Below are 27,193 nucleotides of genomic sequence, written 5' to 3' on the forward strand. Positions count from 1 at the left end.
TGAGACAACACTTCACTTGTGAGTCTGTTGGGGTCATCTGTTGCATCCGGTACTTCCGGTGCGGCCTCCTCTACATCGGTGAAACCCGACACAGATTGGAGGACTGCTTCGTCGAGCACCTCCACTCCGTCCGCCACAACAGACAGGATCTCCCAGTAGCCATCCACTTCAACTCTGCTTCCCATTCCCATTCAGATATGTCCATACATGGCCTCCTCTACTGCCATGATGAGGCTAAACTCAGGTTGGAGGAGCAACACCTCATAAACCGTGTAGGTAATTTCCACCCCTTGGTATGAACATAGAATTCTCCAACTTCTGGTAATTCCCTCCTCCTCCCTTCCTCTATCCCTATTTCACTCTGCCCCCTCCCCCAGCTGCCTATCACCTCCCTCATCGTTCCGCCTCTTTGTACTACCCATTGTGTTTTCTCCCTCCTTCTTCACCTTTCCTGCCTATCACCTCCTTGCTTCCCCTCCCTCACCCCTTTATCTTTCCCCTTACTGGTTTTTCACCTGGAACCTACCAACCTTCTCCATCCCCCCCTCCCCTCACCTTCTTTATAGGGCCTCTGCCCCTTCCCTCTACAGTCCTGACGAAGGGTTCCGGCTCGAAATGTTGACTGATCGTTTCCACGGATGCTGCCCGACCTGCTGAGTTCCTCCAGTGTGTTGTGAGTGTTATTAACACCAGCATGTGACGTGAAATTTGTAAACTTAGCAGGAGCAGTTCAATGCAATACATAATCTGGCAGTGAGAGAAAAAATAATAATAATAAATAAAACAAGTAAATCAATTACGTATATTGAATAGATTTTTTTAAACATGCAAAAAACAGAAATACTGTATATTTTAAAAAAAGTAAGGTAGTGTCCAAAGCTTCAATGTCCATTTAGGAATCGGATGGCAGAGGGGAAGAAACTGTTCCTGAATCGCTGAGTGTGTGCATTCAGACTTCTGTACCTCCTACCTGATGGTAACAGTGTGAAAAGGACATGCCCTGGGTGCCGGAGGTCCTTAATAATGGACACTGCCTTTCTGCTCCCTAAAGATGTCCTGGGTACTTTGTAGGCTAGTGCCCAAGATGGAGCTGACTAGATTTACAACCTTCTGCAGCTCCTTTTGGTCCTGTGCAGTAGCCCCTCCACACCAGACGGTGATGCAGCCTGTCAGAATGCTCTCCACGGTACAACTATAGAAGTTTTTGAGTGTATTTGTTGATGTACCAAATCTCTTCAAGCTCCTAATAAAGTATAGCTGCTGTCTTGCCTTCTTTATGACTACATCGATATGTTGGGACCAGGTTAGAGCCTCTGAGGTCTTGACACCAAGGAACTTGAAGCTGCTCACTCTCTCCACTTCCGATCCCTTTATGAGGATTGGTATGTGCTCCTTCATCTTTCCTTTCCTGAAGTCTACAATCAGCTCTTTCATCTTATTGACGTTGAGTGCCAGGTTGTTGCTGCGGCACCATTCCACTAATTGGCATATCTCACTCCTGTACGCCCTCTCATCACCCTCTGAAATTCGACCAACAGTGGTTGTATCATCAGCAAATTTGTAGATGGTATTTGAGCTCTGCCTAGCCGCACAGTCATGTGTATACAGAGAGTAGAGTAGTGGGCTAAGCACACACCCCTGAGGTGCGCCAGTGTTGATCGTCAGCGAGGAGGATATGTTATCACCAATCTGCACAGACTGTGATCTTCCGGTTAGGAAGTCGAGGATCCAATTGCATTTCTTCTACCAAAGTGCATGACTGTACACTTCCCAACACTGTATTCCTTTGCCATTCTCCTTATCTGTCTAAATCCTTCTGCAGTCTCTCTGCTTCCTCAAAACTGCCTGCCCCTTCACCTATCTTTGAATCATCTGCAAACTTTGTAACATATCCATCAATTCCATCACCCAAATCATTGACAAATAGCATAAAAAGAATAAGCCCAACACAGACTCCTGTGGAACACCACTAATCATTGGCAGCCAACTGGAAAAGGCTCCCTTTATTCACTCTCTTTGCCTCCTGCCCATCAGTCACTGCTTTTTCAATGCTGAAATCTTTCCTGTAATACCATAGGATTGTAGCTTGTTAAACAACCTCATGTATGGCACCTTGTCAAACGCCTCTGAAGTTCCAAGTACACAACATCAGCTGATTTTCAATTGAGGAACCCATGCTGACTATGGCCTATTTTATCATGTGCCTTCAAGTATCCTGAGATCTCATCCTTAATAATTGACTCCAACATCTTCCCAACCACTGAGGTCAGACTAATTGGCCTATAGTTTTCTTTCTTCAGCCTCTCTTTTCCTTCTTGAAGTGTGGATGGACATTTGCAATTTTCCTGCCTTCCGGAACCATTCCAGAAGCCAGTGATTCTTGAAAGAGCATTACTAATGCTCCACAATCTCTTCAGCCATCTCTTTTAGAACTGTGTGGTGTACACCATCAGGTCCAGGTGACTTATCTATCTTCAGATCTTTAAGTCTCCCAAGACCTTTTCCTCTAGTTCTGGTAACTTCACACGCTTCATGATCCCTGACACCTGAAACTCCCAGCATACTGCTAGTGTCTTCCACAGTGAAGACTGGCACAAAGTATTTATTCAGTTGGTCCACCATTTTGTTGTCTCCCATTACTACCTTTTCTGCATTATTTTCCAGCAGCTCATTATCAACTCTCTCGCCTCTCTTTTACATTTTATGTACGTGAAGAAAATTTGGTATCCTCCTTAATACTATTCACAAGCTTACGTTCGTATTCCATCTGAATGACTTTTTAGTTGACTTCTATTGTTTTTTAAGCCTCCCAGTCCTCTAACTTCCAACTATTTTTGCTGTAATATATGCCCTCTCTTTGCCTTTTATGTTGACTTTGACTTCTCGTGTTAGCCACTGTTGCATCATCTTGCCTTTAGAATATTTGCACCATAAATAATAAATAGTAATAGAACCATAAATAGTTAAATAGTAATATGTAAATTATGCCAGTAAATTATGAAATAAGTACAGGACCAGCCTATTGGCTCAAGGTGTCTGACCCTCCAAGGGAGGAGTTGTAAAGTTTGATGGCCACAGGTAGGAAAGACTTCCTATGAAGCTCTGTGTTGCATCTCGGTGGAATGAGTCTCTGGCTGAATGTACTCCTGTGCCCACCCAGTACATTAGGTAGTGGATGGGAGACATTGACCAAGATGGCATGCAACTTAGACAGCATCCTCTTTTCAGACATCACCGTGAGAGAGTCCAGTTCCATCCCCACAACATCACTGGTCTTACGAATGAGTTTGTTGATTCTGTTGGTGTCTGCTACCCTCAACCTGCTGCCCCAGCACACAACAGCAAACATGATAGCACTGGCCACTGCAGACTCGTAGAACATCCTCAGCATTGTCTGGCAGATGTTAAAGGACCTCAGTCTCCTCAGGAAATAGAGCCGGCTCTGACCCTTCTTGTTGACAGCCTCAGTGTTCTTTGACCAGTCCAGTTTATTGTCAATTCGTATCCCCAGGTATTTGTAATCCTCCACCATGTCCACACTGACCCCCTGGATGGAAACAGGGGTCACTGGTACCTTAGCTCTCCTCAGGTCTACCACCAGCTCCTTAGTCTTTTTCACATTAAGCTGCAGATAATTCTGCTCACACCATGTGACAAAGTTTCCTACCTGTACTCAGATGCATCCAAATATGGCAGAGTCATCCGAAAACTTCTGAAGATGACAAGACTCTGTGCAGTAGTTGAAGTCTGAGGTGTAAATGGTGAAGAGAAAGGGAGACAAGACAGTCCCCTGTGGAACCCCAGTGCTGCTGATCACTCTGTCAGACACACAGTGTTGCAAGCACACGTACTGTGGTCTGCTAGTCAGGTAATCAAGAATCCGTGATACCAGGGAAGCATCCACCTGCATCGCTGTCAGCTTCTCCCCCAGCAGAGCAGGGCGGATGGTGTTGAACGCACCGGAGAAGTCAAAAAACATGACCCTCACAGTGCTCGCTGGCTTGTCCAGGTGGGCGTAGACACGGTCCAGCAGGTAGACGATGGCATCCTCAACTCCTAGTCGGGGCTGGTAGGCAAACTGGAGGAGATCTAAGTGTGGCCTGACCATAGGCCGGAGCAGCTCCAGAACAAGTCTCTCCAGGGTCTTCATGATGTGGGAGGTCAATGCCACCGGTCTATAGTCATTGAGGCCGCTGGGCCGCGGCGTCTTCGGCACAGGGACAAGACAGGACGTTTTCCACAGTACAGGAACCCTCCGGAGCCTCAGGCTCAGGTTGAATACATGGCGACGTACTCCACATAGCTGAGGGGCACAGCCTTTGAGCACCCTGGTACTGACACCATCCGGTCCTGTAGCCTTGCTTGGATTGAGACATTTCAGTTGTCTTCTCACCTGTTCAGCTGTGAAGCCCACCGTGGTGGTTTCGTGTGGGGAGGGGGTCATGAGAACAGGATGGGGGACTGTGAGGAGGGGTAGGAGGGGAGAGTGGAATATGTGTTGGTTGGGGGCCGACAACAGATGGCTCATGTGGGGATGGGCAGGGACCACAATGTCAAATCTGTTAAAGAACAGGTTAAGTTCATCGGCCCTGTCCACACTGCCTTCAGCTCCTCTGTTGCTAGTTTGCCGGAACCCAGTGATGGTCCTCATCCCCCTCCAGACCTCTCTCATGTTGTTCTGCTGGAGTTTCCACTCAAGCTTCCTCCTGTACCTGTCTTTAGCCTCCCTGATCCTGGCTTTCAGGTCCCTCTGTATTGCCCTCAGCTCCTCCCTATTTCCATCTCTATTTCCATCTTTTTAGCATTCAGGATGTCCTTAATGTCCTTTGTCACCTGTGGCTTGTTATTTGAATAACAAAGGACAGTTCTTGTCGGAACATTGCAGTCCACACAGAAGTTGATGTAATCAGTGATGCACTCTGTGAGCCCATCAATATCCTCTCCATGTGGCTCACAGAGTGCCTGCCAGTCTGTCACCTCAAAACAACCCTGGAGCACCTCGTAAGCCTCCTCCATTTCCTCACTGTCCTCGAGGTTACAGGTTTACTCTTCACCAGAGGCACGTAGCAGGGTTTTAGATGCACCAGGTTGTGATCTGACCTTCCCAGTGGGGGGAGGGGAGAGGAGTTGTATGCATCCTTAACGTTAGCGTACATCAAATCCAGAGTCCTCTCCCCTCTGGTTGTACAGCTCACATACTGCGTGAAGTGGGGCAGTGTTCTAGCCATGGTAAGCTGGTTGAAGTCACCCGAGATGGTAATGAGGGCACTCGGGTGCTGGGTATGTAATCTGGCTATGACGGTGTAAATGATGTTACACGCCGACGTTGGGTTGGCAGAGGGAGGGATGTACACAACAACCACAATTGCATGCGAGGTTTCCCTTGGCAAAAAATATGGCCGGAGTCCAACAGCAAAAAGTTCAATATCTGGGCTACAGACACGTTCCTTGATCGTAATATGCCCAGGATTGCACCATCTGTTATTTACCAGAACCGCCAGCCCCCCTCCTTTACGCTTACCACTCTACGTGCAATTCCGTTCAGCTCGAACGGTCTGGAAGCCCTCTATGGAAATGCTTTGATCAGGTATGTCCTTGTGCAGCCACGTTTCAGTAAAACACATGACACTGCTCTCCCGAAATGTTCTCTGACTCCTGACAAGCGCCATCAGTTCGTCCATTTTATTCCCCAGCAATCTCACATTTCCCATGATGAGAGAGGGGAGACACGGCTTATAACTTCTCTGTAACGAAAACCAATTTCTCCTGGGATCAATAAAGTATGACTATGACCATGACTATGACTATTTCTTGCTCTTTGGGATGTATATATCCTGTACCCTCCCATGTGCTTCCAAAAATTCCAGCCATTGCTGCTCTGCCGATATCCCTGCTAGTGTTCTTTTGCAATCAGTTCTGGGCAACTCCTCTTTCATGTCTCTGGAACTCCCTTTACTCCACTGGAATACTGATACATCAGACTTTAGCTTCTCCTTCTCATATTACAGGGTGAATTTGATCATGTTATGATCACTTTCCCCAAAGGGTTCTTTTACCTTAAGCTCTCAAATCAATTATGATTTTTTGCACAACACCCAATCCAGAATAACTGATTTCTTAGTGGGCTCAACCATGAGCTGCTCTGAAAAGCCATCTCATAGGCACTCTAGAAATTCTCCCTCCTGGAATCTTGCACCATCCTGATTTTTCCAATCCAGCTGCATATCGAACTATTGTAACATTGCCCTTTTGGCATGCATTTTCTACCTCCCATTGTAATTCGTAGGCCATATCCTTACTACTGTTTGGGTTCTGTATACAACACCCATCAGTGTCTTTTTACCTTGCCATTCCTTAGCCCTATCCACAATGATTCAACACCTTCCGACCCTATGTCACCTCTTTCTAATAGTTTGATTTCATTTGTTACCAACAGCAATTCTGTCTTCCGGCCTCGCCTTTCTATGCAATGTGCATCCATGGACATTAAACTCCCAGCTGTAATCTTTCAACCATGATTTAGTGATGCCTATGACATTATACGTGTAAATCTGCAACTGTGCTGCAAGTTCATTATTATTCCGTATACTGTGCGCATTCAAATACAACATCTTCAGTCCTGTGTTCACCCTGTGTCAGCCTTTTACTTTACAACTCATCCTGTTGATGGCAATTCTGCCCTGTCATCAGCCTCTCCTCACTACACATTGCCTCTATTTGAAAACCAGCTACCCCATCTTCAGCTCTATCATCTGCCTTTCCTACAATAGGCAGCTCAGGACACTCATTGCATCAAGCTCAACCTTTTGATTCCTAACTTTGTCAGAGGTCTTACCAACATCTGCCTCCACAACTTCTCCACTAACTGTTCTGGCACTCTGGTTCCCATCCCCCTGCAACTCTAGTTTAAACCCCACCATGCAGCATTAACAAACCTTCCCACTAGGATATTAGTCCCCCTCCAGTTCAGGTGCAAACTGTCCCTTCTGTACAGGTCCCACCTTGCCCGGAAGAGAGCCCAATTATCCAAAAATCTTATACCCTCCCTCCTTGGCCACAAATTAAACTATATAATCTTCCTAGTTCTGTCCTTGCTAGCACACAGCACGGTTAGCAGTCTGGAGACCTCAACCCTGGAGATCCTGCCCTTTAACTTAGCACCTAATTTCCTGAACTCCTTATGCAAAACCTCGTCACTCATCCTCCCCATATCTTTGGTACCTACATGAACCACGACTTCTCGCTGTTCACCTTTCCACTTAAGAATATTGTGGGCTCGATCTGAGATATCCCAGACCTTGGCACCCGTGCAACAACGTGCCATCCGGGAATCTCCGTTCTCACCCACAGTACCTCCTGTCTGTTCCCTTAATTAGTGAATCCCCTATCACCACAGCGTGGCTCTTTTCTTCCCTTCCCTTCTGAGTCACAGAGGCAGACTCAGTGCCAGAGACCCAAGCACTCTGACTTTCATTCCTCTGACAGTGTCCAAAGTGGAAAACCTGTTGTCGAAAGGAATGGCCACAGGGGTACTCTGCACTGGCTCCTTAACCCCTTTCCCCCTTCCTGGCTGTCACCCAGTTTCCTGTGTCTTTCACCTTGTGTGTAACTGTCTCTCTGTGTCCTTTCTATCCTATCTACCACCCCTTCAGCCTCCTGAGCGGTCCGGAGTTCATCCAGTTCCATCTCCAATTCCTTAACGTGAATTTTTAGAAGCCGCATCTGGATGCACTTCTCGCAGTTGTAATCATCAGGGACACTGGAGGTCTCCCTGCCTTCGCATATCCCACAAGAGGAGCATTCAGGACCATACAGGATCTCTACTCTCGTAGCTGAGCAGATATAAAGAAGGGATGGCAAAAAAAAATTAACCTAGAGCTTTTCTTTTGCTTTCTCTGACTGAAGCCTCTCTCAGCAGAAACCTCAAAGAGCTAAAGCCTCAAGATTACCACTCTGACTCTATCCACTCAGACGACGGCCACTGTGATGATGGCTGTTGCGCTTGCCCTTGCCTTCCTTTAATTTACTCTTACTAATCAATCACACATGCTGATTGGCCGCTGGACAAACCTCTTTTTTGCTACACCAATCCACTACTCCCTTCTGTACTTGGGCAGTGGACCTGATTGAAGTCCCCTCCTCTCAAAACTTCCGATGTCCAGTTTGGCCGCTGGTCAAAGCACTTTACTGGAAGGAGAAATTGATGTTCATGGCATCAGGTCACTACCTAGATGGAATATGAGGTGTTCCTCCTCCAATCTGAGAATGCAAATGGGATAGGAATCAAAATGGTTGGCGGATGAATTGGAGGTGCTTGACAAAGCGATCTCCCAATTTATGTTAGGTCTCATCATGTAGAAGAGGCTGCATCAGGAGTACTGGATACAATAAACGACCCCAACAGATTAGCAGGTGATGTGTTGCTTCACTTGGAAGTACTGTTTGGGGCTCTGAATGGAGGTGAGGGAGGAGTTAAATGGGCAGGTGTAGCATTTCTTTCACTTGCAGGGAATATATGCAAGGAGGGAGATTAGTAGGAAGGGACAAATAGACAAAGGAATCATGGAGGAAGCAATCCCTGTGGAAAATGGAGAGTGGGGTGGGGAGGTAGAGATGAGTTTGGTGGTAGGATCCCATTGGAGATGTCAGAAGTTACGGAGAATGATGTGTTGGATGTGGAGGCTCATGGAATAGTAGGTGAGATTCATGGGGTGGTAGGTTAGGACCCCATTCCCATTCTGACTTGTGGGTCCATGGTCTCCTCTTTTGCCATGATGAGGCCACTCTCAGGGTGGAGGAGCAGCACCTCGTATTCCATATAGGTAGACTCTAACTTGGTGGCACAAATGTTCAATTCTCCTTCTTGGTAAATTTTATTTCTTCCTCCTTCCCTCTTCTTCTATTCCGCACTCTGACTTCCTACCTCTTCTCCTCACCTGCCAACACTTCCCCCTTGTTCCCCTCCTCCTTCCCTTTCCCCCATGATCCACTCTCTTCTCCTATCAGATTTCTTCTTCTGCAGCCCTTTCCAGTTCTGATGAGGGCCTGAAACGTCAACTGTTTGTTTATTTCCATAGATCCTGCTTGACCTGCTGAGTTCCTCCAGCATTTTGTATGTGTTGTTCTGAATTTCCAACATTTGCAGAAACTCTTTTAAGATTTATGAACGATCCTTTTTTTGCACAACTTATTTATTTTTCTAATTTATAGATTTTTATGTCTTTGCATTGTACTTCTGCTGCAAAACAACAAATTTCATGTCATATGTCAATGATAAGAAATTTGATTCTGATTCTGATACGTTAGGGACATTTAAAAGATTGTTCAATAGGCATATGGATGAAAGAAAAATGGTTCTATGGGAGGGAGGGGCTAGATTGATCGTGAAGTAGGTCAAGGGGTTGGCACAACCTCCTGTGCTGTGGGGCCTGTACTATACTGTTCTATGTTCTATGTTCTTGGCAGTGTATATCTTAACTACATGTAGTTAAGGTCTATACACTAGCAGAATGAGAATTAGAATCAATTTTAACATCACTGGTATATGTCGTGACATTTGTTGTTTTGCGGCAGCAGTGCAGTGCTATACATAAACAAAACAATAAGATATATATATAGAAAAATTAAATTAGTGCAGAAGGAATGCAAAAATAGTGAGGTAGTGTTCATGGTTTCATTGTCCATTCAGAAATTTGATGGTGGAGGAGAAGAAGCTGTTCCTAAAACATGTGTGTGTGTCTTCAGGCTCCTCCCTGATGGTAGTAATAAGAAGAGAGTAGGTCCTTGGTGATCCTCAGGAATCCGTAATGATGGATGCCATTTTTTTCATGTATTGTCTTTTGAAGATCGTCTTGATGCTGGGGAGGCCAGTGGCTGAGTTTGCAACTTTTTCCAATCCTTTGCAGTGGCCTCTCCATATCAGGCAGTGATACAGCAGTTAGAATGCTCTCCATGGTACTTCTATAGAAATGTGTTCGAGACTTTGGTAACATAACAAATACCAAACTGCTCAATCACTTCTGGATTAATTGGCTGTTTCTTTTTAAGGAAAGAGTTATTTCTGTTGAATCTCCAGTTTTTCCCCTTCTTACTATAGTAATGGCGCTGCCTCTGATTCTGTTCCGCACCATTTCCAGGGTGACGATGATGAAGCCAGAGTTGGAGAGGCGTTGGCTCGGACAGTGGTCTGTGCTGTGAAGTCTGCAGATCCTCATGCTGACCCTGCCAGCTGGCTGAATACCACTGAGGTGTGTGATCCTCTGTTTAATTTTTGAAGTATAGATATAGCATCCTGGATTACCAAATTCAAATGTAAAACCCTCCAGGAGATGTTCAAATCAGTAAGTCCAAATGTGTATTCACCTGCTCTCACCTGTATCTCCTCCATACTATTACCTCTTGTCCTTATCTACCACCCCATAACCCTCCATATCCAGCACATTATTTTTGCAAATTCTGCCATCTTCAATGGAACCCTACCACCAAACGCATCTCCCCCTACTCCCCGCCACTCTCTGCTCTCGATGTGAATCCTTTGTCCACTCTTCCTTCAGCATGGATCTCCTTGCACATATCCCTGCAAGTAGAACAAGAACTACACCTCCTCCTTCACCAAACAGTCCTTCCAGGTGAAATAACTTGTGAGTCTGTTGGGGTCATCTACTGTATCCTTTGCTCCTGGTGCAGCCTCCTCTACATCGGTGTGACCTGCTGTAGATTGGGGAACAGCTTTGTCGAGCACCTTCATTCTGTCTGCCACAAAAGGCGAAAATCATATCCTGGTTGCTACCAATTTAATTGAACTTCCAATTCCCATTCCAACACATTGGACCAGGGCCTCCTGTACTGCTGCGTTGAGACTACACTTGGGTTGGAAGAGCAGCATCTCATATTTCGTGTAGGTAGCTTCCAAGCTGATGCATGGATATCGATTTCTCTAACCTCCAGTAATTTCTCCCAATCCATTTCTTTCTTTTTCCATTCCACATTCTGGTTCCCCTCCCTCACGTCAAGGGACATTATTTTAAGGTAATTGGAGGAAAGTATTAGGGGACATGTGAGAGGTAGATTTTATTACAGGGAGAGGGGTGGGTGTTTGGAACATGCTGCCAGGTTTGGTGGTAGAGACAGATACTTCAGGGCATTTAAGAGACTCTTTGGTAGCACATGGATGAAAGAAAAATGGAGGGTTATGTGGGAGGGCAGTGTTAGACTGATCTTAGAGTAAGTTAGAAAGTTGGCACAACATTGTGGGCTGAAGGGCCTGTACGGTGTTGTACTGGTTTCCATGTGTGGATTCCAAAGGGGGAGTTTCTAGAGTGCCTGTGAGATGGCTCTTTAGAGCAGCTCATGGTTGAGCCCATGGAGGGATCAGCTATTCTGGATTGGGTGTTGTTGAATGAACCAGAATTGATTAGAGAGCTCAAGGTAAAAGAACCTTAGGGGCAAGTGATCATAACATGATCGAATTCACTCTGAAATTTGAGAAGGAGAAGCTAAAGTCAGATGTATCAGGATTACAGTGGAGTAAAGTGAATTACAGAAGCATGAGAGAGGCATTGGCCAGAATTAATTGGAAAAGAACACTGGCAGAGATGACAGCAGAGCAGCAATGGCTGGAATTTCTGGAAGTAATTGGGAAGGTACAGGAAATATACATCCCAAAGAGCTAGAAGTATTCTAAAGGCAAGATGAATAACCATGGAAGACAAAGGGAGTGAAGGCCGACATAAAAGCAAACAGAGGGCATATAATAGAGCAAAAATTAGTGGGAAGTTAGAGGATTGGGAAGCTTTTAAAAACCAACAGAAGGCAATTAAAAAAATAATTCAGAAGGTAAAGATGGAATACAAAAGTAAGCTAGCTAATAATATTAAAGGGGATACCAGAAGTTTCTTCAGATACATAAAGTGTAAAAGAGAGGTGAGAGTGGATATCGGACCACTGGAAAATAATGCTGTAATGGGGGGTAAGGAAATGGCAGATGAACTGAATAAGTCTTTCGCATCTGTCTTCCCTGTGGAAAACACCAGCAGTATGGTGGAAGTTCCAGGTGTCAGGGGTCATGAAATGGGTGAAGTTACCATAGCTAGAGAGAAGGTTCTTGGGAAACTGAAAGGTCTGAAGTTAGATAAGTCACCTGTACTAGATGGTGTCCACACCAAGGTACTGAAAGAGGTGGTTGAAGAGTTTGTGGAGGCATTAGTAATAATCTTTCAAGAATCACTAGATTCTGGAATGGTTCTAGAAGACTGGAAAACTGCAAATGTCACTCCAGTCTTCAAGAAGGGAAAGAGGTAAAAGAAAAGAAACTATAGGCCAGTTAGTCTGACCTCAGTGGTTGGGAAGATGTTCGAGTCAATTAGTAAGGATGAAGGCACGTGATAAAATAGACTGTAGTCAGCATGGTTTCCTCAAGGGAAAATCTTTCCTGACAAATCTGTTGGAATCCTGTGAAGAATAACAAGCAAGATAGACAAAGGAGAATCAGTCGATGTCGTGTATTTAGATTTTCAGAAGGCCTCTTGACAAGGTGTCACACATGAGACAAGCTACAAGCCCATGGTATTATGAGGAAATTCTAGCATGGATAAAGCAATGGCTGATTGGCAGGAGGCAAAGAGTGGGAGTAAAGGAAACCCTCTCTGGTTGAATGCCGGTGACTAGCGGTGTTCCACAGGGTCTGTGTTGGGACTGATTCGTTTTACATTAAATGTCAACAATTTGGATGTTGGAATTGATGGATTTGTTGCATAGTATGCAGACAACATGAAGGTAAGTGGAAGGGCAGGTAGTTTTGAGGAAGCAGAGAGGCTACAGAAGGATTTAGACAGATTAGGAGAATGGGCAAAGAAATGGCAGATGGAATGAAGTGTTGAGAAGTGTATGGTCATGCACTTGAAGAAATGAAAGGGTTGACTGTTTTCTAAATGGAGAAAAAATACAAAAAACTGAGGCGCAAAGAGATGATAATCTTTGTGCAAGATTCCCTAAAGGTTAATTTGCGGGTTGAGTCTGTGGTGAGGAAGGCAAATGCAATGTTGGCATTCATTCAAGAAGACTAGAATATGAAAACATGGATGTAATGTTGAGACTTTAAAGCACTGGTGAGGCCTCATTTGGAGTATTGTGAGGAGTTTTGTGGCCCTTGTGCTGAAACTGGACAAGGTTCAAAAAAGCTTCGCAAAAATAATTCCAGGATTGAACAGCTTATCATATGAAGAGCATTTGATGGCTCTGGGCCTGTATTCACTGGAACTCGAATGAATGAAAGGTGACCTCATTGAAATCTATTGAATGGTGAAAGACCTTGATAGAGTAGATGTGGAGAGGGTGTTTCCTATGGTGGGAGAGTCTAAAACCAGAGGACGCAGCCTCAGAATTGAGGGGCGTCCTTTTAGAACGGAGATGAGGAAGAATTTCTTGAGCCAGAGAGTTGTGAATCTGTGGAATTCTCTGCTACTTACAGCTGTGGAGGCCAAGACTTTGTGTATATTTAAGGCAGAGCTTTGAGAGATTCTTGATTGGTCAGGGCATGAAGGATACATGGAGATGGAAGGAGATTGGGGCTGAAAGGAATATTGGATCAGCCATGATGAAATAGCAGAGCAGACTCAATGAGCCAAGTGGCCAAATTCTGCCCTTATGGTCTTTATGTTGGTCAGCATGAGTGAGTTGAGCCAAAGGGCCTCTTTCTTTTTTTTTTGTAATTTATTTTTTATTGAAGTTCATCATCAAACAAACATTTCCATAAGATGTATTTCAGATACTGTACATATATGTCATATACAGGTTTCCCCCGCCATCCGAAGGTAGAGCGTTCCTATGAAACTGTTTGTAAGCCGAAATGTCGTAAAGCGAAGAAGCAATTACCATTTATTTATATGGGAAAATTTTGTGAGCGTTCACAGACCCAAAAATAACCTACCAAATCATGCCAAATAATACATAAAACCTAAAATAACAGTAACATATAGTAAAAGGAGGAATGATATGATAAATACACAGCCTATATGAAGTAGAAATACTTCTCTACAACGATTGCCTGCACAGATCTCCGTTGCGAAAATCTCACGCAAGTGCTCTCGGCAGAAAGTCTCACACAAGCACTGTTGGCATAATCGTGCTCTCCAGTAACCTTTAAACTATGAAGCTGCCAAATCTACCAAATAACACGTAAAAATACACAGCCTATATAAAGTAGAAATAATGTATGTACAGTGTAGTATCACTTACCGGAATTGGGAAAACAGCGCTGAGCACACTAATAATGGTGTGTTAGACTGAGTCGTCGCTGGTTGGGGTGTTGCAGTGGCCCCCACCCTCCAGGCCGCCGACCGATACATTGCCACGAAGAACGCAGCAGTAGCTGGGAGGCACACAGCACATCTTTAAGAAAAAATCCGAAATAAACATACTAATTAATTAGGTGCTGCCCGGCATGTAAATGTCGGCTCAGGTGATTGCATCGCCTCTGATCTGGGCCGACAATTACGTGCTAGGTGGCACCTAATTAATTAGCATGTTTATTTCGGCTTTTTTCTTAAAGATGTGCTGTGTGCCCCCCGGCTACCGCTGCATTCTCCGCAGATCAGTACAGTATCTGTCTGGGGCCCGGGGGTTGGGGTGGTGGGACACGGGGGTGTCATCTCATCGTCAATCAGGTCAGGCAGCTCATCTTCTATGACTGCCTGCCTCGATGTCGAAGGTCGAGGTTCGTCGTCTGCTGTGGCTGATGTGGAAGGCTTGCTTGACTGCTGAGCCTCGCACATTTTTCTATCACACAGTTCTTTGTAAGCACTCAAACCATCTTGCAAATATCCCCTAAACCTACGTACCCTTTCAAAATTAAAGTCGTACTTTATTATTGCAGCGAAAATCTCACGCAGTTGCTTCACTTTTGCTACTAAATTCGGTTTCGATTGTTATCCTTATCCTCTTCCAATTGCATCAGCTCTTCATCTATCGGTTCTTGGTCATGGGATGCCAAAACCTCTTCAACATCATCTCGTCAGCTTCCACAAGCCAAACTCACTTTATCCTTGCTTCGTTCACCACGATCGAAATGCTTAATTATGTCTAGTTTTATGCTAAGTGTAACACCCTTACGAGCTCTTTCAGGCTTTTCCGACACCTTAGAACTCATCTTGCTAACGGCTGCTCAATGCAACGTGTTTAAGCAATGCCATTCCAAATCCCGGGGAGAGCGGCTGCTCAGGGCGCGCGCTGCCTGTCTTCGTAACAGTGAAAACACCTTCTGAAAGCAAAAACAGGGTACTAATGTAGGTCTTTCGTAACAGTGAGGTTTCGTAAAGCAAACATACGAAAAGCGGGGGACACCTGTAATCATATTTATCACAAATCTCCACATAATATTTATCTGAGGTATACACTTATAGAAAGGAGAGGAAAGAAAGAACAATCAAAAGAAAATATGTACAGAGTAGGGAGTTATTTTTTTACAATATATTCATTGACTTGTGAGAATAAAATCAGGCCTACGAGGTGTTATGTAGTTAAACCATTTTTTCCAGTATGAATAAAATTGTTCCAGCTTATGATTAACAGATGCTGTTATCTTCTCCATTTTGTAAATGTCCATTGTAATTTCCATCCATATAATTAAAGTTGGGCTCTCCTGTGATAATCATTTCCTGGTAAGGGTCTTTTTACCAGCCACCAACAGTACATTCATTAAATATTTCTCTCTTTTCAACCATTCTTGAGGTATATACCCAAAATATATGGTCTTACTCTCTAAGGGTAGTTCACATTTAAAGATGTCTTGTAGGGCATTATGTATCCCACTCCAATAGTCTTTGATAATGGGGTATTCCCAGAAAATATGATAATTTTGATTTCCACAATTTCTCCAGCAAGCAGGAGATTACTATCATAATGGGATTTCTGAGCAGGTGTATAAAGTATCTTATCAAGTTTTTCCACCCGAACTCCCTTCATTTCTGTGAACTGGTACACTTCCATTGATACCTCCATATTATTGTCCAGTCTTCCTCAGATATTATTATCCCTCCTTCCTTCTCCCGTTTTGTTTTAATGTATGAAAGTGGAATGTGTTTTAAGATTTGACAAACCCTTATAAGCGTTTAAAATTATTCTACTACTGTTGTCTGAATTATATGCTTTTCTAAACAGGTCTATCAGACATGTACTTGCCTCGGTTACATTTTTAACCGTCTTATTAACATACTGTCGCATCTGTAAATACCAGTAAGAGTCTTGTTTTTCTAATAAGTGTTTCTCTTTGAGCATTTCAAAACTGAACAGTGTTCCTTCTTTCATTATATTGCAAATAGCTGTTATTCCTTTAGCTGTCCAGTCCTTAAATCTAGCATCCAGTTTATTCGGCATAAAATCTGAGTCATATGCACACCATTTAAGAATTGCAATGTCTCTCTCCAGTTTATATTCTTTTATAATAGTTTTCCATATTTTAGGAGTCCATTTCGCCCACGGGTTGTCAATATTATTTATGTAACTTTGTAGGTTGTTATCAGCCAAAATTGTCTGTATGGGGATGGAAAGTGTCCTCTCCTCAATGTTTTTCCATTGAGTGTCATATGATGGGTTGCCAAAAGGCCTCTTTCGGTGCTGTATCACCCCATGACTTTATGAACTTTCTCTGCAGTGCAAATGCATCCAAAAATATAGGGCTTTCTTACCCAAATTGACCTGTACATTGCTAGCCTAGAGTGAGAGTTCACATTTGACATGGATGTGTTCATGCCATGTTCATGAGAAATATAGTTGGCAATGTGTAGCTGTTTCATATTAGCCATGATCTAATAAAGGCCAACAGAATGAAACATAGCAACTTCCTGTGCTGTAAATTTCTGTGATTCTATGTATCAAAGTGTGTGATAATTAATTCCAAATTTGTGCTAATTAGCTAATATAAATGGTGGCAAAAATTAGTGTGTATTCTAATGGGCAGTCAGGGAAAGAAAGTGTAGCAGATTGTATACTTCAGGCAAATTTGTGTTGCACTTGATGGAGGGTCTGGCCTGAAACATCAACTGTTTATTCCTCAGGTGCTGCCTGACTGGCTGACTTCCTCCGGCAATTTGTGTGTGCCCCTCTACTGAAAGTTGTAGATATCCAAAATCAAAGTGGTGCACACACTGGAAAACTGAAATAAAAGACATTGTCCACAGCTGGGCCAACAAGGTCCATTTGTGTGCCATCTGATTTTGTAGAGCAAGAAGGGATTAATGTGATCAATGATCTCCATTTACAGGTGTAAAAAATTAGTGAAAGCCTGTTCTCAGTTGCAGAGAAGGTATGGGAACAGAGAGAACAAAGGGGTGGTCTGATTGTCTGGAAGGGAGGAGAGATTGAACATCGCAAATGGCAATGGTGCTGGTGAAAAGAGCATGATAACATTCAAAGGCTAACAGAAGGAGGTATGAATACAAATCTGGAGTCACCAAAAGAGATTAAAGAGAAACTGAAAGCTGAATCTCAGTCACATCAGAGTGCAGAAAGGAGTTTCTCATCAGTGAACATGAGAGTGTAGGGTAATGAAATGGGTGACAGATGACACATATTGTTCATAATAGAAACTGTTGTACATAGTTAACAAACACCATTGTTGATTTGTTTGCTGTAAGAGATGGTGTCTGACATAATGATGTCAGTGTAACTGCTTTTGGTTTGTTGGTAATGGAAGTAAAGGGGTGCAGCTTTTGTTAAGCACGTAAAACGATTCTTGCATGTTTTATTCACAAAATCCTACATCGGTGACCCCGACACTCTTGGATGTTTCCAGAGGTACTAAACGACACATCAACCAACACAGTTTTTTTGAAGCTTGCCATAGTTTTGGTTTACACAGACAGAAGTCCAGTTCATGCTGCAAGAAATCGCTGCGGACAATACCGAATTTTACTATATTATAGCATCACTAAGTAGTTCCACTGCACCCAGAGTGGGGAGTCGACTGGGGACCTGCCTGCACATGATAAATATATCACTCTGAAAACTAACCTATTACAGACTTTTGGACTGTCTCTGTGTGAGCCTTGCCCGGCTTGGGTGACACCAGGCCTTCAGACCCATTAAACCACTTGCTTGCTCTCCTGGCAATCACCATCCTTGTTTTATTTTTAAAGAGCTCTTTATGTAACAAATGCCTGATCAAGTTTGCACAGTCCTCACTAATATACCTGTGAAGGACTATAAGGAATCTTCTAAAAGGGCTGATAGTCTACCCTTAGCCAGCCAGAGGTGCATTGGTCCTCCTGTCTCAAAAAGCCCTGGCAGCAGAGTCTCCAGCAAACTCACACCTGTGGCCCTGTACCAGACAACACTGGGTCTATGTTTTTACCGTGCACGCTTCAGCAAGAACTCCAAGTGCCAACCGCCGTGCAACTTCAATGGTGCCAATGCATTGGGACATCGGAGGTCTGTGAACACCAAGGGTTCCAGCTACCAAGGGTTGTTTATTGTTCTTTACAGACACCTTTTCAGGGCAACGGTGTCTGTGTGACATAGGCGCACAAGTGAGTGTGCTGTCAGCATTGCCCATTGCCTTTAAGGCCGAGGGCGACGGATCATAGCTGGAGGCCGTCAGCAGTATCAGGATCTGGACTTAATGAGGCATAATGTTCTGCTTCAGTGGATGATGGTACACATGGGACTTTGTCTTAGTTGAAGTTGCTGGACCCCTGCTCAGCGCCGATTTCCTGTGTGCCAAAGGGCTGTTAGTAAATCTTAAGAAATGTTGGCTTGTGAACGCACAGGACTTTGGGTTGTTACTCTGTACCCCCAGCAGGTTACCCACGATGACTCTGTCCAGCACATACACCACCACATGTGAATTCATCGTCTGCTGGGCGAATTGCCAAAGCTCACCAAGCCCACATTTTCCACTCCAGTCACAAAGCATGGGGTTCAGCACCACAATTCCACAACTGGTTCGCTGGTCCGCCACCGTGCACATAGGCAGGGCTCAGAAAAGCTGGTCATCCTGAAGGCTGAGTTTGCTAACATGGAAATGCTTGGCATTGTATGCAGATCGAACAGCCCTTGGGCTTCACCCGCCCACATAGTCCATAAGCCCAATGCTGATTGCCGTCCATGTGCCAATTACCTCCACCTTAACGAGGCCGCCACCCCTGATCATTACCCAATTCCACATATTCAAGTCTTTTCATCGTGGTTAGTTGGAAAGCAAATTTTTTTCTAAAGTGCACTTAGGGCTACATCAGGTGCCGGTCTACGATGAGGATGCTCCCAAAACTACTGTTTGAACCCATTGGAGTTTCTGCAAATGCCACTTGGGCTGAGAAAGCAGCACAGAGTTTCCTGCGACTAATGTTAAAAGACTTAGATTTTCTTTTTTTTACCTGGACGACATACTTATCACCAGCACATCCAAAACCGAACACGTCACATCTCCGCACACTTTCCAAGTGCTTATGCCAGTATGGGCTGATTATTAACCCTGCTAAATGCCAGTTCGAGTTCTCTACTATTGACTTTTTGGCCACTCCATTGTCAAAAGTCACTACTGTTATGGACTTGGCACTGCTCCAAACTACCAAAGCACTGCAAGTAGTCTTAGGTATGGTGAATTTCTTTCACCGTTTCATTGTGTGAGCTGCTGAACTTATGCTGCCCTTGTATAGTGCCTGTAAAGGTAATTGCATGCTTGAGTGGTCAGCAGACATGACCAGAGAATTTGACAACACCAAATGAGCTCCTTGAAACGTGACCCTACTGGCACACTTGCTCCACAATGCACCTATAGCCATCACTACTGACGCCTCAGACCATTCTGTGAGTGCTGTGCACAAACAGTTGGTTGGAGGCGTTTGGCAACTGCTCACCTTCTTCAGCCAGCATCTCTGCCCCCTGAGAAGAACTTTGACCATGAGCTTCTCGGTCTCTATCTGGCTGTCCACTATTTTCATTTTCTACACAAACCCCTTGGGCACACGATGGCCATAGCATCAGACCCTTGGTCTTCACAGCAGCAATGCTATCTGGCCTACGTTTCAGAATTCACATCCAGGAGAAAGATAATGCTGTGGCTGATTGCCTCTCATGGCCCACTGTCGCTGCCATACACAGCGGGGTTGACTATGCCAACATGGCAGTGAACCAAGCTAGTGACCCAGAGGTTCAGGCTTAATGTTCAGTAGACTCAGACCTGCGGTTGGCTGACGTTAAGTTCAGGGATGCAGGAGTTTCTCTCCTGTACGATGTCTCAACTGGTTGCCCTCAGCCCATAGTGCCTGCAAACTGGAGGCATACTGTTTTTAACTCCAGTCATGTCCTCTCATATACAGGTGGGAAATCTTCACAGAAACTGATTGCTTTAAATTTTCTGTGGTATGGCCTTAGGAAGGATGTGCAAGACTGGAGTGCAGTCTATGTTGTGTGTCAGTGGTGAAAATTAACCATCAAGTTTGGGCAGCATTAGCACCTTTCAAGGTCCCTGAGCAACATCTTCATCATGTCCCTGTGAACCTTGTTGGTCCTCTTCCACCCCCGACCGTTCCACACATCTCCTTACCATGGTGGCCTGTACTACCAGGTGGCCAGAGGTTGTCTCTCTAGTGTTGACGACTGCTTTGGACATGGCATGGGCATTCATCAAAACCTGAGTTGCTTGGTTCGTCACCCCATCTGATATTTCTTCCCTCCGCAATCCCCAATTCATGCCAGACCTCTGGACTGTAGTGGCCCAGAACCTTAGTGTTAAATTGATTCACACCACAGCATATCACCCACAGTTCAAAGCCTGTACAAGCTGTTTCATCATTCCTTAAAAGCTGCTCTGAGGGCCTCCTTGACAGATAATTGTTGGCATGATCCTGTCCTGTGGGTCCTGCTTGGGCTCAGAATGGCTCCAAAGGAGGACCTGCAGTCCCTCACAGCTGAGTTGCTGTGCCAAGTGGTTTTATTCCTCACCTGGTCTGCGAGCCAGCAGCATTCTGCTCTCCTCAGTAAACTCAATTCTTTTACACCTATTCCTACCTTCCACCATGGTGTACAGCTCTTTTGAGTTACAGTTCACCTGTGTTCTACCTTGTTCATTTTTGCCCACCATGATACATATCAACACCCCCTTAATCGCCCCTACAATGGCCCTTTCTGTGTTTTGGACAGGGCAAAAAAACTTACTGTAGGTGGGAAGGTTAAACCTGAAAGCATTTCTGTAGATCGCTTCAGACGGCCCACCAAGACCTGGATGGTTCCACGACCGTTCTCCCAGCATCACAACATAACCATGTGCATGTCAGCACACCGCCGATGAACCAGGGTCACCTACTGCTAATCCAACCAAGCAACACAGGGCCGAAGTCGGGCAGCTCGTACAAGCTGCAGACAGACTCACAATGCTGGTTTTGATGAATTCTAGGGGGTTTGTGTAGGTAATGTAATGGGTGACGGATGACACATACTGTTCATAGTAGTAACTGTCATACATAATCACAAACGCCCTTACTGACTTGTTGTCTTCACATTAAGAAGTGGTGTCTGTTGTAATGAAGTCAGTGTAAGGGGACTGCTTTAGGTTTACTTGTAATGGAAGTAAACGGCTGAGGATTTTGTAGAGCACATAAAATGACTCGTATGTTTTATTCACAAAATCCTGCAAGTGTCCTGTGATCACCAACAGGTCCAAAATCACATTCACGCTGATGAACTTCCAAGATGTTGGCCAAAGAATGATCATTGGACCATGCTGGATACAGTCTGAAATTGCTGAATGTGCTGCTAAGTCACTGTAGATGATGAGATACCTTTTCCTGATCTTGCATTAGGCATCATTGCAACAGTATGAGAGGTTAAAACAGGAAGAGGATAGTGAATTAAGAGAAATCAACTATGGCACAGCATGTGAACTGAAAGGAAATATTTCATAAAGATGAGTTTGGATTGGTAATTTTGAGGGTTCTTGTGGTGAAGCTTTTCATTGTAATTTAGCGTATTGAGTACAGGAGTTGGGATATTCTGTTGAAGTTATATAAGATATTGGTGAGGCCTAATTTGGAGTATTGTGTGCATTTCCAATCACCTACTTTCAGGTAGCTATCAATAAAATTAAAAGAGTACCGAGGAAAATTCCAAGGATGTTGCCAGGACTTCAGGACCTATCTTATAGGCAAAGGTTGAATAGGTGACGACTTTGTTACAAGAATCACCTCTTGTAATAATGATCAGGGAGGAACAAAGAGAATCTGTAATTACCAACAAGTACCTTTATATCTCAATGGAAGAACATGTGAACTTACACAACCAGGTACCTGTGTGCACACCAACTAAGTTCCCCTGACCTTCTATGAACAGTCATAGAACAGAAAATATAATACCAGTTAAAAAGGACTTTGTGCTGCAGAGCACATGTTCCTCGTAGTTCCATTTTGAATCTCCACACCCATGGGCCCCTCCTCATCTGCGACGGTTGTTCTCCTACAAAGTTACTGTTGCCAGCACACTTGGAGAGTCTGTTTTTATATTCATTCCTTACCAATTCAAATGTTATATTCCAGTGTCGTCGGCTGTAAGTCATGTATCTGACTTTTAACATCTTTTTATTGGCTCTGCTCCAGGCCAGCATCCATTTATAGCCCTCTTCCCAGCAAGTGACAGTCGGTAATTTATGGCACTTTGTTCTCAATCAGCAACCAGCTTGAATCACACAGAACAGATTCAAACCCCAACAGTCAAAAATCTGCATGTTCTATCCAACCAAAGAACACATAACAAATAACTTCTTTGGAAATGATCTCTAGTCCTGCAGATTACCTGGAGCATCATTATGTCAACTTTAAAACACTGATCAAGCAAGTGACTTTAACTCACAAAATGAAGAACACAGTCTCTTCATAAAAGGGCAGCCTCCATCTTCCCCCCTCCCACCCCACCATGGCAAGAACAGAAACAATTGGTCTGCCTGCTTCCACTGTCCTTGATTCATTCAACTTCACTGATTATAGACTGTAATTCCTCCTGCCAACAACTTTATTCCCTGGAGTTTAGGAGAATGGGGCAAGATTTGATAGATGTATATAGAACGATAAGTGTATCTTTTATTTATTTATTTAGAGATGCAACATGGTAACAGGCCCTCCCGGCCCAATGAGCCTGTGCCGCCCAATTGCACCCATGTGACCAATTGATCTACTAACTCGTATGTCTTTGTGATGTAGGAGGAAACCGGAGTACCTGGAAGAAACCCATATTGTCACGGGGAGATCGTACAAACGATTTACAGACAACAACGGGAATTGAACCCCTGTCGCTTGCTCTGTAAAGCTGTACACTAACCACTACGCTACTGTGCCAACCTCTATAGAGAGAGTAAATACAAGCAGACATTTTCCCCTCAGGTTGGGTGAGACTATAGAAGTCATATGCCAAGAGTGAAAGGTAAATATTTAAGGTCAACCTGAGGGGGAGCATCTTCACTCAGAGGATGGTGAGCCAGCAGAAGTAGTGGATGCAGGTTTGACTGAAACATTTAAGAGAAGTTTGAATAAGTACATGGATGGAAGAAGTATGGAGGGTATGGTCTGGGTGCGGGGTGAATATTTGTTCTGCACCAAGTAGATGGGCTGAAGGGCCCGTTTCTGCTGTAGTGCTCTATGTTCAAGTTAAAGGTTTTCATTTCACCTATACTGGTTTCTCATTGTAGATAACTTTTTCATTGCACTTGTGCATATGACAATAGACTCGACTTTGACTTTGAACGCCTAGTGCAATATTTTGAACTGGAGGTGCAATTATGTAATCCTTTCAGATTTTTATTTTTTTTCATTTATGTGGTTGGGCAGAAAGGGAGATGATGAAAGGGCAATGATGCTCCAGGTACCACAGGAAGGTGTGGGAATTGTTGAAGGTAGAATAGTGAAATAAAGCATATAAGATATAGGAACAGAATTTGCCCCATTAAATCAGCTCCACCTTCCGTCATGGCTGATGTATTATCCCTCTCAATCCCATTCTCCTGCCTTCTCCCCATAACTTTTGCTTCCTTACAAATCAAGAACCTATCAACCTATGCTTTAAATATTTCAAATGACTTGGCCTCCACAGCCGTCTGCAGTAATAAATTCCACAGATTCACCACCATCTGGCAAAAGAAATTCCTCCTAATCACTATTCTAGAGGGATGTCTTTCTCTCCTGAGGCTGTGCCCTCCAGTCCTAAACTCCCCAACTATAGGATACATCTTCTCCATATCCATCCCATCGAGGCTTTTCAATATTAGATAGGTTTCAATGAGATGTGCCCCTCATTCTTCTAAACTCCAGTGAGTACAAGACTAGAGTTCCTCCTACTTAACCATAAGACTATAAGATACAGGAGCAGAATAAGGCTATTTGGCCCATGGAGTCTGCTCTCCAGTTTTCCTCTCAGCCCAGTCTCCTGCCTGCTCCCTGTATCCCTTCATGCCCTGACCAATCAAGAATCTATCAACCTGTGCCTTAAATATACATAGAGACGACCTCCACAGCTGCCTGTGGCAAAGAATTCCACTAATTCACCACTCTCTGGCTAAAGAAATTCCTCCTCATCTCCATTCTAAAAGGACATCCCTCTTGTCACGTACCCCGTGACGGATTAAAGAATCAGCAGAAATGGAAAACACCTTGGAGTCCAGTATTGCTATTAACTAATGGTATTTATTAGTAACTACACAATACAGTAATATAAATACAGATAAATCAAACAGGTTAGCAATGATTATATGTAAGTAAGTGTGGAAATATATGAAAATCAAGCTTCTTCGAGTCTAGGGGTAAATAGATAGTCTTACGATGATGAGTAAAGTTCAGTTCAGTTCACGGTATTGAGTTGAGTAGTGATGGAGAGGTTTGAGTCTTCAGGTGAGCTGATGCCGTCAATCTTCCCGTTGTCCTTTGGAAGTCAGCGACTGTGACCACAACAGAGGGAACCTTTCTTCTGTGGTGGAATTATCAACCCAGGTGAAGGTTGGACACACAAATAACTCCCCACCGGTCACTCCCTTTTCACACTGCGAGAGCCACTGATCGATCTGCCTGATCGATCCTCCAAAACCCACTTTTTCTGTGGGCACAACAAAGCTCATTCAGTGTCCAAAGCCATGTGTCTGTCCGTTTATCATCCGACCTATTTATCTCACCGTGCTGAATACCAACTGTCTCTCAAACAGCTCCTCCCTTCTCTGTCTGTAAGAATACAGAAGCTGAAACCAGTGTCCTTGTAAAAATGTAAATATGCTGCAGAAAACCCATAGCATCATCCAAAGCTATCCTCATCTCTCTCTCTCTCTTAAAAACAAGACGTCGGTGTTAAATATCTCTGTCTCTCTCTTTTCAAAAGCACAGTTCATTGGGGGGTAATTCAGGACCCCGTCACACTCTATTCTGAGGCTGTGTCCTCTGGTCTTAGACTCTCCCACCATTGGAAACATCCTCTCCACATCCACTCTATCAAGGCCTTTCACCATTCGATGAGGTCACCCCTCATTCTTTAGAATTCCAGAGCCCAGAGCCATCAAACATTTTTCGTATAGCAAGCTGTTTAATCCTGGAATCATTTTCATGAACGTCCTTTGAACCCTCTCCAGTTTCAGCACATCCTTTCTAAGATAAGGGGACCAAAACTGCTCACAATCCTCCCAGTGACGCCTCACCTGTGCTTTATAAAGCCTCAACATTGCATTTTGCCTTTATGTTCCAGTCTTCTTGAATTTCCCAGGATCATTCTCATGAATGTGCTGTGGACCCTCTCCAATGCCAGCATATACTTTCTTAAATAAGAGTGCCAAGGTAGCTGTCCAAGGTAGTGTAGCAGTTAGCACAACACTATTACAGCTCGGGGCAGAGTTCAATTTCACCGCTGTCTGTAAGGAGTTTGTACATTCTCCCTGTGAGCGTGTAAGCTTCCTCCAACGGTCGGTTAATTGGTCAATGTACATTGTCCTGTATTTAGGCTACTGTTAAATGGGTGGGTTCTGGGCAGTGTGGCTCATTGGGCTGAAAGGGCCTGTTCTGTGCTGTATCTCTAAATAAAATAAATAAGAGGCCCAATATATGAGCAGGAACAGACCAAACAATGGCTGTACACATTTATAATTCTATATATTCTTTTTTTTGTGTGTGTAGGGTGCTGTCACATCGTATGAAACAAACCTACACTATGTCAACCTTGCAGTTCAATCCTGTTTAGATAACGCCAAGACTCATTCAGCCAGCTGCACAAAAGGAAGCGATCAGTCAGTGCAGCTTTCCTCTGGCCTTCCGAAAAAAAGAAAAGGTGGTTCAGGAGCGGCAGAATTTACAGCCAAGGATGGACAAGGGAAGCTTGCAGAACCTAAAGCTGGCCTGAGCACCAACATCTGTATTGGACCTAATCTGGTTCCTGTTCAGCAGGTAGCTGCTGCTCCAGAAGAGGACCCAGTTTCCAGCACATCTGGTGATCCATCTCTGGCCAGCAGATTGGAAGCTAAACAGTGTAGTTTGGACTGTGATTCCAAACCTGCTGACAATGTTAGGAGATTGATATCCACTGATGATTTACTAAACTGCTTGGTCCACCCTGACATCATTCAATTAATGACTGAGATTCTGCTGGGTAGGCATTGTTCTCATTAGTCTCACCCAATCATTAATGTTACTTGTGTTTTTGCAAATTTATCATTAATAAGAAAATATTTGTCTCCACATATCTATGTTATTAAAAATATTGTGCATGGTGTGCAAATAACCAAGTAAAACATGGGCGTCCTTAAACCTGCCCCAATATTCAGTACAATTGTGTTTGATCATTTACTTCAGCTTTATTTTCAATCTGCTTTATTCAAAGTTCAAAGTAAATTTATTATCCAACTACGCCTAGTATACACTCAGTGGCCACTACCTCCTGTACCTAATAAAGTGGCCCCTAAGTGTATGTTTGTGGTCTTCTGCTGTAGCCCACCCACTTCAAGGTTCAACATGTTGTGCGTTCAGAGATGCTCTTCTCCACATCACCATAGTAACATGTGGTTATTTGAGTTAGTCTCCTTCCTGCCAGCTTGAACCAGTCTGGCCATCATTAATAAGGCATTTTCAATCACAGAAATGGCACTCACTGAATGCTTTTTTTGTTTTTCGCAGCATGCTCTTTAATTTCTAGAGTGTGTTGTACATGAAAATGCCAGGATATCTGCAGTTTCTGAGATACTCAAACC

At 44.0% G+C, this 27,193-nt stretch overlaps 1 protein-coding gene across 6 annotated transcripts in view; it reads left to right on the plus strand.

Moving 5' to 3' along the window:
• Positions 1 to 26,765, plus strand: part of hspbap1 (hspb associated protein 1) — a 327,701-nt gene extending 300,936 nt beyond the window's left edge. For 5 of the 6 annotated variants that reach the window (XM_072260933.1, XM_072260937.1, XM_072260932.1 and 2 more), the window contains 2 exons: positions 10,137 to 10,247; positions 26,127 to 26,765. In XM_072260933.1, the coding sequence (XP_072117034.1) occupies positions 10,137 to 10,247; positions 26,127 to 26,615 (600 nt within the window). In that variant the 3' untranslated portion in view covers positions 26,616 to 26,765. The remainder of the gene's footprint in view (positions 1 to 10,136; positions 10,248 to 26,126) is intronic. The other variant, XM_072260936.1, reaches the window with a different exon arrangement.
• Positions 26,766 to 27,193: the final 428 nt, after the last annotated feature.

Source organism: Mobula birostris, chromosome 6 (genome assembly GCF_030028105.1).
Source record: "Mobula birostris isolate sMobBir1 chromosome 6, sMobBir1.hap1, whole genome shotgun sequence".
NCBI classification, from domain to species: Eukaryota; Metazoa; Chordata; class Chondrichthyes; order Myliobatiformes; family Myliobatidae; genus Mobula; species Mobula birostris.